Source organism: Apodemus sylvaticus, chromosome 21, assembly GCF_947179515.1.
Source record: "Apodemus sylvaticus chromosome 21, mApoSyl1.1, whole genome shotgun sequence".
In the NCBI taxonomy this organism is placed as follows: Eukaryota; Metazoa; Chordata; class Mammalia; order Rodentia; family Muridae; genus Apodemus; species Apodemus sylvaticus.
In genome coordinates, this window is record NC_067492.1 from 44,655,855 (window position 1) to 44,669,813 (window position 13,959).

Here is a 13,959-nt window from a genome sequence, read left to right on the forward strand (position 1 = left end):
GGTGAGCAGTGCTGATTCAGAGTTTCTCCTGCATAGCCTAGAGGCAGGATGGCTCCCCAGGTGCATCAGTCCCTCCAGAATGGGTACTAAATTTTTTCCCTTGCTCTGTTTTGTAATTTCCTATTTTACTTTGCTATTAAAGTAGAGGTTTAGGGACATTGCTCACCTTTTTATGGATTTTTTCCAACTTTCCCCAATGCATTCCCTAAAGACTCTAGCAAATCATGCCTGCTTGTTATCTGCCATTTTCTGAAATAATCCTTCAGACTTACTTCTAGTAAAATATTTACAGTCAGTAGAGTCTAATGCTGAAAGAACCGTCACATAATAGCTTTGGGAATGGGAGGTAAGAAGAGGAATATTATCTATTCTAGAATCTCTGCTAGAAATACATTATTATGTATACTCTGTGGTAATAATGTCTCTACTATATAAGTATGTTTAGTGTGAAAAACATCTGATTACATCTCACACTGCTCAGTAAACCTGCTGGTATATTCCTTTTTGTTGTTGTAGTGCAAGCTTTGCCTATCGTCGCCATACCATGCAATGAAACTATGTGCTACAGCACAAGGTGAAACTCACAGACATAATGATGTAAAGAACTACCTGAAAAATAGGAAGTACTCAGCACATAGGGATGGAATTATTCTTTACTGTAATTAGCTGAGGTAACATAATATAAAGAATCATTTCCTATAAACTGAACTTAAAAAGTAAGTAGAATAGGGTAATATAATACAACAAAAAAAAAATCTTCCATCAACTTCATTTTTAACCTTTAAGTTCAGTAGAAGCAGAGTATTGTAGTTACATGAAGTAATCAAATAAATTAAAAAGCATATAATAGGGGAAGTTACTAATTGAATTGTATTGCTCATCATCTGACTCATGGGCATCTGAGTTCTGAATTTGGCTTTACCCAGAAGCACATTCTATGTTTTACTACTTTATTCATTGTGCATTATAAACTTCACAGTAAACATTCAGATCATTGCAAACAATAGAATCAGAGGCAAAAAAAAAAAAAAAACACTACAGTACAGACTTGTTCACTGTGTCTACATAGCATAATGCCTATAGCTCCCTTCCTAACCCATATACTGAACAAATCATGGATCCTGTATTTTCTCATGCCCTACAACCTATGGCCTAGTCCACTATAAACGTTCCCATTTAATCTCCAGTATCAGAGATTACCATTCAGATTGTTGAAATATCCTAGAAACTTAGTTGTAGAAATCAATCTTTCTAATGCAAAACTCAGTTCATATTTCAGTGCCTTTTGCCTCACTGAGAATTGAACCCTAAATTCCTTACCCTTTGTATTTATTTGTCCTCTTTCTTTATGCATGTTACACATAGCCAGCTTGGTTTCTGACGTATCTACTCCATCTCCATGATCCAGACCCTTTTCATCTTCTGAGTCTCAATCATTTTTCCATCCTTTTAAGTCTGAAAATAATAGATAGGCTCACTCCCCAAGCTGGAAACAAACTCCACCAATCAAACTTTATCTTGAACTTTCCTATGGTATCTGCCATAGGGTAGAGAGAGACCCTAGCAGTTCTTCCTATCTTACCTCCCATGAAGCTATGGACTGGCTATAAATTTTAATTTTTTTTTATCCATTCAAAAACACCCCACTATTTGTTGAATACATTTTTAATGGCTTTTCAGTAGTAAGCTTTGCTGTCAGTGTTGGAAATGTGTATGTGGTGGTTTGAACAAGAATGACCCCCATAGGCTCATAATTTGATGCTTAGTAATCAGGAAGCGGCACTATTTGAAAAGATTATGTGGTATGGAGTATGTATAGCCTTGTCAAAGGAAGTCTTTTGTTTAGATTGGGCTGGGAGGTTTCAAAAGCCCAAGCCATCCCCAAGGGGCTCTCTCTTCCTGATGTCTGTGGATCCAGGTGTAGAACTCTCACTTCCTTCTCCAGCAGTGTCTCCCTTCCTGCCATGCTGTTAACAAACTAAACCTCTGAAACTACAAAGCTTCTGTAAGGCAAAGGACACTGTCAATAGGGCAAAACTGATAAAACTTGTCAGAGATGCTGCTCCCAGCCAGCAAGATGGTGACTGCAAATGTTCACTAGAATGTGGGAACTTTGAACCTTGCATGAGTATTAAATGGGTCAGGTATACACTACATTGAATTGATACATCAAAACCTTACTATACATATTATTGGGTACGATGTGACATTTCAGTACATGTGTATAATGTATAATGATGACACTGGAATAACTGGCATAAACACCTCAAACATCTATAATGTCTTCATGTTGGTGTTGGGATAGGCAGATTGGTAGAAAAGACAGAAGGCAGAGCAGAGATGCTGCCTTCAGCTGGAAATGTAGCATTGCTGACAAGAGGACCAGCCTTGGGTATTGAGTTTTTCCAGTGATTAAAATGTTCTAAAATTCCATTGTACTCACTGAGGTGACCTCTTAGGATAGTCTCAAAACCATTTCACTATATGTTATAAGTGGATATGGGAATTGTATCTCAAAATATTTTTCTGTAAATCATTACTCATTAATATTAATTAACTGAATGTTCATCTCATATTTTATACCTGGATTTAACATTTTAGGACTTTAAGACTTGATAAATGCAGTATTTCCAAAGGTGTTTTTGTTTTTTTTGTTTGTCTGTTTGTCTTCATAAATCTAGCTGGGCAGCTCAGCCAGTCAGCGCACTTAGCTCTTCAGCTGCCGTACAATGTACTTGGTTTAGGCCGCAGTGCCAATTTCCTAGATCATCTTTTTGTTGGTATTCCTCGTCCATCTGGAGAGAAGGCAAGTAAACATTTAGCTTGTTTATAATATGTTTTAATACCACTTAAACATTTAAATATAATAATTTGAATATACTAGAATTTGAATTCAGATTTTTAATAAAGTAGCCTTTAAATAATTTAAATAATTGAATAATTTAAGAACTGACTCATAGTGACCTGTCTACACTTATTTTAAAGTGTATCGTGATTTGATATTTATATAGTTTTCCATTTCTTCATGACTTCTCATCCTTTTAACCTGAAATCTCTTAATACTTTCATCACTTATAGCACAAGTAGTATCTGTTAACATAAAAAGTAGCATTATTATACTTACACAAATTCCTGACTTGAATTTTAGCTCCAATCAGCATATTACTTTGAATAATGCCTGCTAAAACTGTCCAGTAAGTATTTGTTGAGTGAATGGATTTATAACAAACAAATATAGTACTCCTTTCCTCAAATTCTCAAAATACTTGAGGGCTTGTTAATTTTCCATATTTAAACTAATAATTGGGGTTTTTATATGTATTGTCTGTTAAGTGTTCTTAAATTCTCTTTCAGTCTATAAGAAAACAAGAGTGGACAGCAATCATTCCAAATTCCCAGCTGATTGTCATTCCATATCCTCACAATGTCCCTCGAAGGTAATACCCTCCCTTGATTGAACTCAGCTTAGTAGATACCCAGTGGCATGTTTCAATAAATTTTCCTATTTATTGCCTACCCTGAGTACCCAACACTTAATTTACCTAGTCAATTTTAAATTATTAAACACACCTACCTGATGTTTCCTAAGGAATAAATTCATTCCTGTCAGGACAAAAGGCAGTGTAATTAGTAATTTATACATATTGTGTATGTTTAATTTGCATTAGTTGTAAATAATATTGTTTTGCAGTGCTGGGAATTGAACCCATTGCCTTGTGCATGTCAAGAAAGCATTCCAGCAGTGAGCTCCTCTCTTAGCTCCAGCCTTATAAAAACCTTACATGGGCTGCATTCATTCAGTAGTACTTTAGAACCAGTGCATGCCATGTCATAAGCTGACTGTGTCCACATTTTTCTATATTTATTCCATAAAGTCATTAAAATCTGTTATTGTGGGAAATTCTACCCCATAAACTAATAGATGTCATAAACCAGGTTTACCTACACTGCTAGACAACTAACTGGCCAACATATCACTGTATGTTTAAGATAGCATTATAAAAAACCGTTATGTGCCTGACAAAGGGTCGAATTGGGTTGAGGCTTTGCTTTGCATTTGTGATGGTCTCACCAAACTGTCTAGGCTGCAGCAAACTCTCCCTTCAGCCTCCTGAGTGCCTAGAACTTCTATGCCCAACCCTGATTGTTTGTTCGATTGGTTGGTTGGTTAGTTGGTTGGTTGGTTGATTTAGTTTGGTTTTTAATGATGCAGTATTATATATTTGTGGCACCTTTTTCCAAATTAAGTTAACAACAAACTATAAAATCTGAATGAGTTGCAGAGAAACTACAGAATGGAAAACGTAGCACTGACAGAGTGTACTGCACTGACTCATTTCCGTTTACTACCATGGACAGAGAACGGTATATAATAGGGAGGGAGAGAAAGGAAACGGGCAGAATGAAGATTTATGTTTATATATATACTTATTTAAAAGAAGATATCTGTATTATATGAATGTACATGAAATCTCGTGAGTAGGCAACTGAAGATTGATATATTTTCTTTTAACCAAAATGACAAATATCTTGAGCTTTGAAAAAAGATCTATTTTAAAATTAGAACTAAAAAAACACAAGAGAAAAAAAAAGAGTTTTATGGACCTACAGAGATGGATCTGTGATAAAGAGCAACTGCTGCTCTTGCACAGGACTCAGCTCCTACGTCAGGCCCACGGCTACCTGTAATTCCAGCTCCAGGGAATCTGAGCTCCTCTTCTGAGCTCCGTAGGCACCCAGATGTACAAGTATGAGCATGACCACACACACACACACACACACACACACACACACAAAGACAGACAGATGGGGGCGGGGGGGGGGGGGGGGGGAAAGACAAAAATTTCTGATGGAGCCGGGTGGTAGTGGCACACGCCTGTAATCCCAGCACTCTGGGAGGCAGAAGCAGGCGAATTTCTGAGTTCGAGGCCAGCCTGGTCTATAAAGTGAGTTCCAGGACAGCCAGGGCTATACAGAGAAACTCTGTATTGAAAAAAAAAATTCTGATGGTTTATTAAGAACTGGTTTTATTCTAAGCACAGTGGCTCACACTTGTAACCTCAGTGCCCAGGAAGCTGAGGCAGGGTGACAGCAACCTCAAGGATGCATCAGGCTGTACAGGAAGACCCTGCCGCAAAAAAAAAAAAAAAAAAAAAAAAGAAAGAAAGAAAAGAAAGAAAGAAAGAAAGAAAGAAAGAAAGAAAGAAAGAAAGAAAGAAAGAAAGAAAGAAAGAAAGAAAGAAAGAAAGAAAAGAAAAGAAAAAGAAAGGAAAAAAAGAAAAATAGTTTTCTATTGTAAGGTACTTAACAACACTCATTTTCTTAAGGTTTATTCTTCTGAATTTCTGAAAAGTTCTGCCATAGCTTTCTTCCATAGAATATGTTTCATGTTTCTTTTGCTCTTCACAAAGAAATGTCCTTTTCAAATGTATGTATATAATAAAAACCCCAGTTGATTTTTGTTTGAGGTATATTCTGAGATTTAGTGACTAAAGACTTTTAACATATAGATCAATAAATTTTAAATGTGTCAAAATAAATCAATAGCTACTTGCTATTCATTAGAATGTTCTTTCCCTTATTAATCTTTTAAAATGAGAACACAGTCATTTCCTGTTTCCAGGTAGAACATGAAGCTCTGTGTGCATAACTGCCCACAGAGTTAGCTATAAAAACCCCAAATTTAGGCTTTGCAATATTTACAGGTGCTGCACTGTGTGTAGTGTTTTAAGAGAAAAGACCTAATTATGCTAGGACATTGTCTATACATTAACCAGAGGGGCTAAGTGACTTTATAAGTTTCATAATAAAAGTTATTGTAGTAATTTAAAACATCCACCATAACACAGAAATGGTGCAAGTTTTATACAGCTATCAAAAACACCCACTCAGACATACGATCCCTTTACGTGTGCTGCATGTATTGGTAGGTCACATGGGCTTACTGAAATGATGTGACTTACAGAGTCTTTATAGTTGAAAGTCTCAAATTCAACAGATCATTTTTTTCTCAAAAGACATCTTTGATTGGCTAAAGCACTATTGGTAAGTTTATTCCAACGTTCAAACTCAAATATAAATGCATATTAAATATTAACAATTACTTCAGAGAGATGTAAGTATCCTTCACTTGTAAAGTATTAGCCCTGCACACATGAGGCCTTGGGTTTAATCCCAAAACCATACATGAAAAGGAAAATTTTAGTTCAGTTTTTAAAAAAAACCATGAGCACTTTATAATCATCAATATTCTTCAACTTATCTAAATCAATTGCTTTTGTTAGATGAGTAAATGATTTAACAAATGAAATTTTATTAGCTGTTTTGCTCTCTTTGCTCAATCTAATCTTGTTATCATGTTAAAATTTGCAGTTTTAATTGTTCTTTTTCATCTACAGCTGGAGTGCCAAATTGTACCTGACACCGAGTAACATTGTTCTGCTGACTGCGGTAGCCCTCATTGGTGTCTGCATTTTCATCCTGGCAATAATTGCCATTTTACATTGGCAGGAAAAGGTTTGTTTTTCAATATAAAATTTAGTTTGTTTATTTATTTATTTATTTGTTTGTTTGTTTGTTTGTTTGTTTGTTTTGGTTTTTTTCGAGACAGGGTTTCTCTGTGTAGCCCTGGCTGTCCTGGAACTCACTTTGTAGACCAGGCTGGCCTCGAACTCAGAAATCTGCCTGCTTCTGCCTCCCAAGTAGTTCGTTTATTATGGTAGTGGTTTGCTCTTCAAAACTGAAAAACTGGGATATAGCTCATTGTCCAAGGGTATAGTTTCATTCCCTAGCTCCACACAAAGAAAAGAAAGTAATATCAAATTCTTAGCCAGTAGACTCTAACAATGCCCTCCAAAAGGCTTCTCTGTCACAAAGGAGAATTTCTTTTTTCTTTGGACTGTCATGCCTACCAGAATCATATTTTACTAACTAAAATTACTATTTTATCCTGGCTGCTCTTTTTACTTATGAAAAGGACATGTTGATTATTCTGATAAATATCTGCAGATTTGTCACTCAAAAGAAAGATTACCAAAAACCATAACCAAAAATTATATATTGAATTAACTTCAAGATTGTTGAGTGACTGTTTACTTCACCTAAAAGCAACATATTCTAAAATACTCTGTATCTCTTGACTTGTAAAGGGAAACTAAGTTGCTTGTTTTGAGGTGGTAAAACCGTGGGATTGCAGCAGCTCTGCTGCAGTGGCTAAGCCTGAGCTCTGAGCCGTGCGTGCGCACACCATCCCTTGTGACTGTTCCCTATAGGCAGCTGGCCTCGCCTCTGCTGCCTGCTGCTGTTTTCCATTCTCCCCATGCAAGTTTTCTACATCACCCTCTCCTTCTACATTTCCCTGCAAATTTCATCTAAAATCAACTATTATTATTTCAAACTGTTTTCTCTTCACCTCTCTCAATGTTTCTTTCTCCACTCCAGTTGCTACAATGATCTCTACCAAAATTGCTCAAAGCCAATATTCTAAAGCTCCCTCTCTCTTCTTTCTTATTCACCTTCAGTATTATTCAGCCACCTTATTGATTCTTACCTTCCTGAGAATCTCTGTAGCTGATCCTGCATCTGCCTCTCTACTGCTACTTCTTTACCTCAGTCGTTAGACCCTGGGTGGTCTTCTGACTTCAGCTTCTCCCCTTTCTACAGCACTAGACCCATTACAGTCTTGGAGTGTTACCTCATGTCGCTCTCGATCTCTGGCTCACTTCAGGTGACAAGCCATTGTCTAATGTATACGTGTTCCTATCCAGGCCCTCATGCCCCTTCCATATCATATCATATCACTCCACGATATGCCTGCTGTCTTTGTGAGACATTTCCTTTCTTATGTTCCATCTCCTTCCACACTCACCAGGCTTCCTGACAAGGTGTTGATGAGGTTGCCAAGAGGAGATAAGAAGTCAACAAGGAGAGAATGAGTTGGGTGTGATGGTCAGGGAATCTTGAAGCTCTGATTGACTAGCAATATGGTTGCTTCTTTCTTTATACAGGATTCACATAACAAAAACAAACTAATGATTATCCAAGAAGTATAGATTACATCATTTTGTCTCCCGACATGTGTTTGATTTTTTTTATTATATGTCCAGGTTTACAAGTTCAGTCACAATTAGAAAGTACAAATAGAACAGATTTCATTTTTATTATCATCCCTATAACTCCAGTTCAAAGGATCTAAAGAATGTCTCTGCCAATGCAAATATGACAGCCTGCTTTTAAACTGGCAGTATTTGCAGTTTTAAAGTGCTCCAGACAAATAGAAAATATCTGAACCAGACTTTCTTTGAATAGCAAATACCTAACTCCTTTTATTTATATCCTTTTATCATCTATGCTATTAAGTAGGAGAAATTATTTTAGTAACTTTATCTTAGGCACTGAGTTTTGATTCTTCAAGGGTACACTATGTATGATCCCCTATCTTTAAACTACATTTTCACAGAGCTTTAAGTGTATTGGGGAAAAAAAGACCTTGAAATCTGTTGCAAATTCTCCTGGCTAGTTGGAGTTGTCAACTGTCTTTAATTTTACCCTGTTTCAGTTATACTGTTTGAGTTCATTTAGGAGCAGAGGATACCCTGAGAAGAACCCTGGAGTCATGGCCTTACAAAGAAATGTTTAGTGTCTTTGTGCTTATCTGTGCATATTGCAATCTTCAGGACATAAGAAAGACTTCCAATAAGGCCAGATAAAGTTGTTTCCCTAAAAGCGGAAGAGATAGTAAGTTTAGGACATTCCTAAAAAGATCAGACATAATTGTATCAGAAAAGGACATAAAATGAATCATAATGCAGAAACTCCCCAAGAATGGAGTGTGAGAGACCAAAACCTAAAAGTGAGAGGCAGGAGGACAGAGAATGAGAGAAACAGGAGGACAGAGAGAGTGAGAGACAGGAGGACAGAGTGAGAGAGACAGGAGGACAGGAGAGTGACAGACAGGAGGACAGAGTGAGAGACAGGCGGACAGCGACTGCAACGTTGGGCTCAGCTGTGCCAGAGCTGTGTCAGACAGCTATGATACTTCGTGTCATCCCCTGTTTCTAGTGGATATGGTTGGGCCACTTCTTCATGCTAAAACTCCCAACTTGTAATAAATGCTTCTTCCCATTTTCATAAATAATATTTCCAAAGCTTGCCCTTTTTCTCACTCAAACCCAATAGCAATCTCTCAAAAGTAGCATAATTGGAGTCAATCCTGATGTAAGTTTTGGTTTTTTAATCCATTCTAGGTTTTAAAGTTCTTAAAAAACAAAATAAAAATAATTTTTTTAAATCCCTCTATTTTACTAGAAGAAACAGTCATTAAATATATCCTAAATCAAAAGGTTAACTAGAAAATATCATCTTAATATAATTAGACTGCTTTGTTGATAGAGATTCTGTTCTTCTAGCATCTAATGTTTACTCTCACCTTCAAGTAGGTTATAAATAATAATATGTGTACAAAACATTTCTTCTTGATTGTTAAGTTCAATTAATATATCCTTAATTTTAAAATAGCTACTAGATTTATAAACATACTTTATAACATTATCACACTATAAATATTGTTCCTGTTATATACTAAACTGTTGTTAGAATCTTACTCTTTGGCCGGTCGGTGGTGGCATACACCTTTAATCCCAGCACTTGGAAGGCAGAGGCAGGCAGATTTCTGAGTTCGAGGCCAGCCTGGTCTACAGAGTGAGTTCCAGGACCGCCAGGGCTACACAGAGAAACCCTGTCTCGGTAAAAAAAAAATAAATAAGTAAGTAAATAAAAACAAAACAAAAAAATCTTAATCTTACTCTTTTCTTAGTACTTACACTACTCTGAAATTGTCTTTCAGAAAGCTGATGATAGAGAAAAACGACAAGAAGCACATCGGTTCCATTTTGATGCCATGTGACTTTGCTTTAGTACATCCTGGAAATCACTTGATTTAGTGAACACTAAATTTTGACTCCTGGTAAAAAAAATAATGGATTTGAGATATTTATAAATTATGCCTTCCTTGTCAATTATTGGAAAATACTGAAATAAATATGGCCTGAATATCTCATAAGATCTGTTTTAAGCACTTTGTATATAATAATTTAGGTTCTTTATTCAGCAGTACTGAACAATTTTGTTCCTTTGTGGAATGTGTTGCATGCACTTGGTGTATTTGTGTTTACAATGTTATTGGCATGAGGATGGTAGAAGCTATTTAAGTGACCTGGAGCCAGGACACTGTTCCACCTAAACTGATAGTGCTTTTTATCTTTAAAGTGCATACGTTCACAAATATGTGGCAGATAAAGTTATTCAACTAACTTTCCTCACTGCAGACCAGAGTTGTCATGAATGGCACAGAATGAGACTAAGTGGCCAGGCTTTAGAATCACAGTAGCCCAGATTGCCTTAGATGCCTGGCTCTACAACTTACAATTATCTGAATCTGGCTGCTGCTTAGCCTCTCTGTAAGCCTCCATTTTGTTTCTATGATGAGGCTAATATGCCTGTTCACTTGAGTTATCATGAACATACATTGTATGGTATACATGATGTGCTCAGCTCAGTGCCCAAGCATGCAAAAAGTGCTCATCAAGCAGCAGCTTTTGTGATCACTACTGTAGATGATTTTATTCTACTACTATATAGAATGGATCATTACCGTAGACATAAGGACATACTCTTTGGAAAACCTAAGTTATTGGTGGTACATATCTTATAGAATTAATTTGTTTGGCTAGCTATAATACTATCCAAGAGTAAATGTATCCTAAAAACTGGTATTTGAATACTAATCCTTGTACAGTAATGTAAATCACTTGATCTCTTGAAAGAAAGCTGATAGAGGCAAACTCTGGAGGTGCCAATGTGCCATCACAGTTCTATCCTCAAAAGACGGGAAAAGTCTGTCTCATTTCTACAGATCTCAGGTTTCATATTATGAACTTTAAATTGCCAAAATTTACCTTAAAAATATTTAAATCTAGAGTTCAGGAGGGAGGTGATAAAACTATTATCAAAGCTAACAATATTCTGATTATTAAGACATGCTGTGGCTGTGAAAATATAAAAATTCCTCTGGAACAGTTTTATTTGTGTTACTTTTCTCACCGCGATTCACTGGAGGGCATGTGCTCATTTTTATTTCTATCTAAGCATGTTAATATTGCTTCTTAATAAATACTCCTTACTGAATGAAAACACTGTGGCAAGCAACTGAATAATTACTTTGGAGCTTTAGAAGATGACAAGTGTAAATCCTGTGGATGAGCACTGAGACAGCAGGACCAGCCTCTTTCCTGAGTCACAGACAGGACTCAAGTTCACCAAATGGATCAACCTTGACCTTTTACAAAGACAACTACACTTCATATCTACCAGTTGGTAAAATGTGAATTCTAAAATTTGGAGTCAGAATCTATAATGAATAGTATCTGTCACAGATGAAAGATTAGTGACCATTAAAATATATTTGCTGACAATATTTCTGTATTACCAAACTCAACTTTTATATCATTTACTGGGTATAGCAGGGTTTTTTTTAAAAAACGTATCACTAATACTGAACTTCAACACAGGTTTTTGTGTTAACTTTACATGGTATGTTGGAGGGAACAAACATAACTAGCATCAGAGCCCACACTAATTTTGACTTTTAATTAGTCATGTCTTGCCCAGCTTTGGTTTCTTCAGTCAAACAAGGATAAGAAGGAACGCCTGTTGTTGGAGAGCCTGCCATAAAGGTCACAGTCCACCATGTCTGGATAGCTCTCCCAGCTTGATGCTAAATGGAGGATTCCACTTGCTCTGCATGGCCTTGGTCGGAGAATGTCTCTGAGCACAGATGCCTGACATTGTTTGGAGGATGACCCTGTGCAGAGCTCTCTGCAAGAGCTGCATGACTTGGCTTACAAGTCCTGCGCTAGCTTACTGCCCACATGATGATTAGGTACTCTGTTATGGCCAGTCAGGCCTCTCCACCCATACCCCTTAGAGCCCTTATATACCCGAACCCTCAAGCAATAAAGTAGTACTGTCTCACTGAAGCTGTCTCGGAAGCCCTTCTGGTGGTTCAAATTCTGCCACCACTTCTCCCTCTGCCCTCTTGGGCTGGTGGCCAACGATTCCTCAGGAGAAGGGGAACCCACAGCTGGTACCTGAAAAGGACCCCTGGCACATGTAGAGTTGGTGAGTTTCCCCCAGAAGGTAGTGGCATTTTTGACCAACCATCCCAACTGAAGATGTCTCCTTCCCTTTCTTTGTTTTACTTTGTTTGCATCTTTGCATAGAGTCCAGTTAGTTTGTGGACCTGAAGCCTCTCAGTCAAGGCAACTCCCCAAGATTGGCCAAAGGTCCCCCTACCCTCTTTTCAGACCCCAACAGCACAAGTGGATATAGGCAATAACCTTTGCATCACTCATTAAAAAAAAAAAAAATGGTCACATAGCAACCAGTTAGAAGTCTTAGAAACTAGTCTCTTAGATCCTGGGGGCAGGCTTGTGATCATTAGAGCAAATTCAATCCCCCAGTTGCAAAATTGCCTCAGAACATTGACCACTGTCGATACTTCCACATTTTCTATAATGGAGGACTCAACATTGCATTATAGCAATTCATTCCCTTAGGGCCTTACTCTTAATCAAGAGGACTTAAACTCTCCCAAAAGGAGAGGCTAGAATTCTGGAATGAGATACTTCAATTTGCACCATGGGTTCTGAAAGGCAGATATGTCTGGACCTGTGTTGCCTACCTGGTTCATAAAAAGGAAGTCCAGGAAGGCTATCTTTTGCCCCTCTCTTTCCTCCCCGTGAGAGCTGTCATCAAGAAATGCATAGGGAGGGCTAATATCCAATATATATATAAATAACTCAAGAAGTTAGACTCCAGAAAACCAAACAACCCTATTAAAAAATGGGGTACAGAGTTAAACAAAGAATTCTCACCTGAAGAACTTCGGATGGCAGAGAAACATCTTAAAAAATGCTCAACTTCATTAGTCATTAGGGAAATGCAAATCAAAACAACCCTGAGATTTCACCTTATACCAGTCAGAATGGCCAAGATTAAAAATTCAGGAGACAGCAGGTGTTGTCAAGGATGTGGAGAAAGAGGAACACTCCTCCACTGCTGGTGGGGTTGCAAATTCGTACAACCACTCTGGAAATCAGTCTGGCGGTTCCTCCAAAAACTGGGCACCCCACTTCCAGAAGATCCTGCTATACCACTCCTGGGCATATATCCGAAAGATTCCCCAGCATGTAATAATGATACATGTTCCACTATATTCATAGCAGCCCTATTTATAATTGCCAGAAGTTGGAAAGAACCCAGGTATCCCTCAACAGAAGAGTGGATGCAAAAAATGTGGTATATATACACAATGGAGTACTATTCAGCCATTAGAAACAATGAATTCATGAAATTCTTAGGCAAATGGATGGAGCTGGAGATCATACTAAGTGAGGTAACCCAGACTCAAAAGATGAATCATGGTATGCACTCACTAATAAGTGGATATTAACCTAGAAAACTGGAATACCCAAAACATAATCCACACATCAAATGAGGTACAGGAAGAACGGAGGAGTGGCCCCTGGTTCTGGAAAGACTCGGTGAAGCAGTATTGAACAAAATCAGAACAGGGAAGTGGGAAGGGTTGGGTGGGAAGACAGGGGGAGGGAAGGGGACTGATGGGACTTTCGGGGAGTGGGGGGTCCAGAAAAGGGGAAATCATTTGAAATGTAAATAAATATATCAATAAATTAAAAGAAAAATAAAAAATTAAAAAAAATTAAAAAAAAAGAAATGCATAGGGAAAACAACCAAGCCTAAGGATAGCCCATTAGAGGAAAAAGTACAGGAGGAACAAAGGGAAGACTCAAATGAGGAAGAAGACCCTGAGAATTGTCCAGTGGCTGATTTAGCTGCTCTAGAAAAGCAAATGATTTAATTAGGCAAAAATGACTATCT

General features: G+C 37.5%; 1 protein-coding gene across 1 annotated transcript in view; it reads left to right on the forward strand.

The window, feature by feature from the left end:
* Positions 1 to 11,473, forward strand: part of Itfg1 (integrin alpha FG-GAP repeat containing 1) — a 112,719-nt gene extending 101,246 nt beyond the window's left edge. The window contains exons 15-18 of the mRNA XM_052167176.1: positions 2,682 to 2,806; positions 3,355 to 3,437; positions 6,399 to 6,516; positions 9,845 to 11,473. Coding sequence (XP_052023136.1) covers positions 2,682 to 2,806; positions 3,355 to 3,437; positions 6,399 to 6,516; positions 9,845 to 9,904 — 386 coding nt within the window. The 3' untranslated portion in view covers positions 9,905 to 11,473. The remainder of the gene's footprint in view (positions 1 to 2,681; positions 2,807 to 3,354; positions 3,438 to 6,398; positions 6,517 to 9,844) is intronic.
* The last annotated feature ends 2,486 nt before the right edge of the window (positions 11,474 to 13,959 follow it).